At 37.8% G+C, this 2888-nt stretch overlaps 1 protein-coding gene across 1 annotated transcript; it reads left to right on the top strand.

Moving 5' to 3' along the window:
- Positions 1-1912: 1912 nt before the first annotated feature.
- Positions 1913-2888, top strand: LOC106111661 (the record flags this gene model as incomplete). Its single annotated transcript, XM_013293805.1, has 3 exons — positions 1913-2128; positions 2489-2619; positions 2788-2888. Coding segments are annotated over exons 1-3 (243 nt in total), but the record flags the coding sequence as incomplete, so codon positions are not given.

Here is a 2888-nt window from a genome sequence, read left to right as displayed (position 1 = left end):
GTGATCAGCGACAGCGGCAGCGAGCTCAAACCGCTGCGTGTCGCTCCGTGCCCCGCGCAATGCCCCGCGGAGTGCCCCACTCAGTGCCCCACGCTGGTGCGCCTCGACTGACGCACGCCCGCGAGGCGCACGCAGCGCACGGAGCGCACGCAACACACGCAGCGCCCGGGGACACAGCGCTCTGCGGATATACACGCAGACCCGCGGACAAAGTCTACTTGCACTGATAGCACACAAACGTTTCAATACAAACGATATTGAGAAAAAGTTGACAGAAAACTACTGTTATCTTTCTTTGTACAACATTTTGTAAGAGAATTCTGACAGTGCCATAGAAATGAATCAGTATCGTGATTGAAATAAAATAAGTTGTCATACGTGGACCAAATAATCAAAGCTTTATTAACTTAAACGATGTTTTATCACAGTTTAAATAGTAGAAGTTACTACTATTTTAATAACAACGCGTGAAAACAAATTCTTAAAATGAAGTCAAACTTTACTTTTTTGAACACAATCAGAAAATTAGACTTTGATTAGTAAATTATAATATTCGAAAGTCGATTGCAAACAATTTTTCAGTGATAGTGTAATAAGAAGAGAACAACGAGGGAGGGGGAAGAGAACCAAGTCTTTTTCTCTGTCTCTAAGCAAAGACTACATCAGCTTAAATGTGTTAATATTTTCAAGATTAAGTACATGTATGTGTATAACTAGTTATATAATTAACAAATCGTTGTAGTTACGCGAATACCTACCGATCGTGAAACTAGTCTTTAATATAACTTTAATATAAGGAAAATCAGTACTTAGGAGTTAGGACTAGTGTAAGTGTTGTCTGTAAACGTATAAAACATTTCGTACTAAAATAATTCAAAGAATCTCATTTATGTATAGTTACACATATAAGAACAAATAATGTTAAATAACAACATTACGTGAGTCATAAAATAAAACGAATACACTCTACTGTTTACGACAAATCTATTTTTAATATTCATATTTTTACAATGCAAAATATTATCTGTACAATGTTTTGTAATACTTTATTTCGATGTTAATATATTATACTCGTTTTTATCGTAATTTGTTTTAATTTTCACCCACATCATATCCATTCTTATACAACTTTTTTATACCTTGTCGATACCGAATATCGAACCTTCAAAGCATAATGCAACGGCTAGATAAAAAAAGCCTTGAAACTATACCTCACAGTGCCTGGAACCCGGAACGATATTACAGGAATATCTACGAGTTCATCAACGTGCAGATGAGTTATAGTCTTATAGTTAGTCTTGAGTAGAGAGTTCTTATAGTCTTGAGTGGTAGTACCCGCTTTAACATCTTAGCACGAATCGGCCGGCACGCGCGGTGTAATACCACGACCACACAGAAGACAGGCGTGAAATGGAACCAATGCCGTGTTTCGTCTGATGAGTGAGGTGCCGGAGGCTTAATTTAAGTCCCTATCTCTTTACCACCCTTTTCTTATGACAGGATGGGAAGGGGAAGTGGATTTGACGATGGAGGAGATGCATAGAGGAAATATCCTCTTTATGTGCGTCTCCTCCTCCGTCGGATAAGGGTAGGCGACGCATCTGCAATTGCAGATGTCTATGGGCAACGGTCACTTCGCCATTTTGGCCGATTCCGGTGGCCGCTTGCTCGTTTGCCCTCTTATGTTTTAAAAAAAAAGTTAGTCAGAAATAATTAGTGTTCTAGATATTTTCAAAAGAAATGTCCGCTTCACCTTGTAAAATATTTTTATATAAGTTATGCATCTAAATCCACGATTCTTTAAAAACTGACTCGTGAAGAGGTCAATAAATTAAATAAAAAATAGTTGCCTGTTTCCGCAATACGTAGAAGATATCCGAAACCGAAAACAACTAATGTCAAATTGAACTTGACTTTTGTGTGATTCATAATTTTGTTGAGTGACAATTTATTGAATTGCCTTGCTCTGTTGCCAATTATTACTCCTTAACTCTTGTGATTTCCAAAATATATTTCAAACTGAATGGAGAAAATGTTACAATTCTTATAGAAATCAAACTTTCCATTGTTTACACGGTGTACGCATTTCTTGTGCTAATACCTGTTCTTCCGGCAAAATGTCCAAATGGTAAGAAATATTGGATGTTATTTTCATAAACCGGTTTAATTTTAAGTTTGGCGGTTTATTTCTACAGCAGGCTTGAAGAATGATGTAATAAAGGAGCCGGCTCTTATAGGTCCTACTAGGTTTCATTTTATTACCTTAATTCGATTTTAGCCCTATTAGTAAACTCGAATAACGTCATGATGATATTTACCAAGGAAAAACTATTAAATCAAGTTGTATGAATTATTAACGGGCCACACAGTACACATTCCAGGTTTTGTGATCCTGGTCTGTTTGGATCTGAGTGTTGGGTTAGAAAATGTTTGGTGACAGTGAGAAAATATGTGTATAGTGGTATTGTAAGTGACTTATTATTTTCAGGCAATCAGAGAGAAGCATTCACGAAATGTTGAAGGATACACCACCACTCCGGGAGTCCAGTGACTCCATTACATCTGGAACAGAAGCCAAATTCCCTACATCGCGGTCTATGCCTTTCCCACCAGCTTATGGTAGGCAAGCAAAATTTTTTTTTTACAGTATATAACTAGGATATTAATCCCAAGTTGTTCACATTTTGTTAGATACTGACGGATCTCTCTGAATGCAAATATTTTTTTGTTATTTGACATGTTAGTGCCACTATTGTTAATTATAAAAGTATATTGTTAACAAAACAGCACCACCGGACGTGTCTCAAAATGGAGCTGCAGGGAACAGCACGCTGCTGCGCGCCGGCTCCACCAAGCTGGAGTCACTCAAGAATTGGAGTGTATCCACA

The sequence above is a fragment of the Papilio polytes genome, unplaced genomic scaffold (assembly GCF_000836215.1).
Source record: "Papilio polytes unplaced genomic scaffold, Ppol_1.0 DF824157.1, whole genome shotgun sequence".
NCBI classification, from domain to species: domain Eukaryota; kingdom Metazoa; phylum Arthropoda; class Insecta; order Lepidoptera; family Papilionidae; genus Papilio; species Papilio polytes.
Note: the sequence above shows the minus strand (reverse complement) of the source record. Positions and strands in the feature narration are given on the sequence as shown.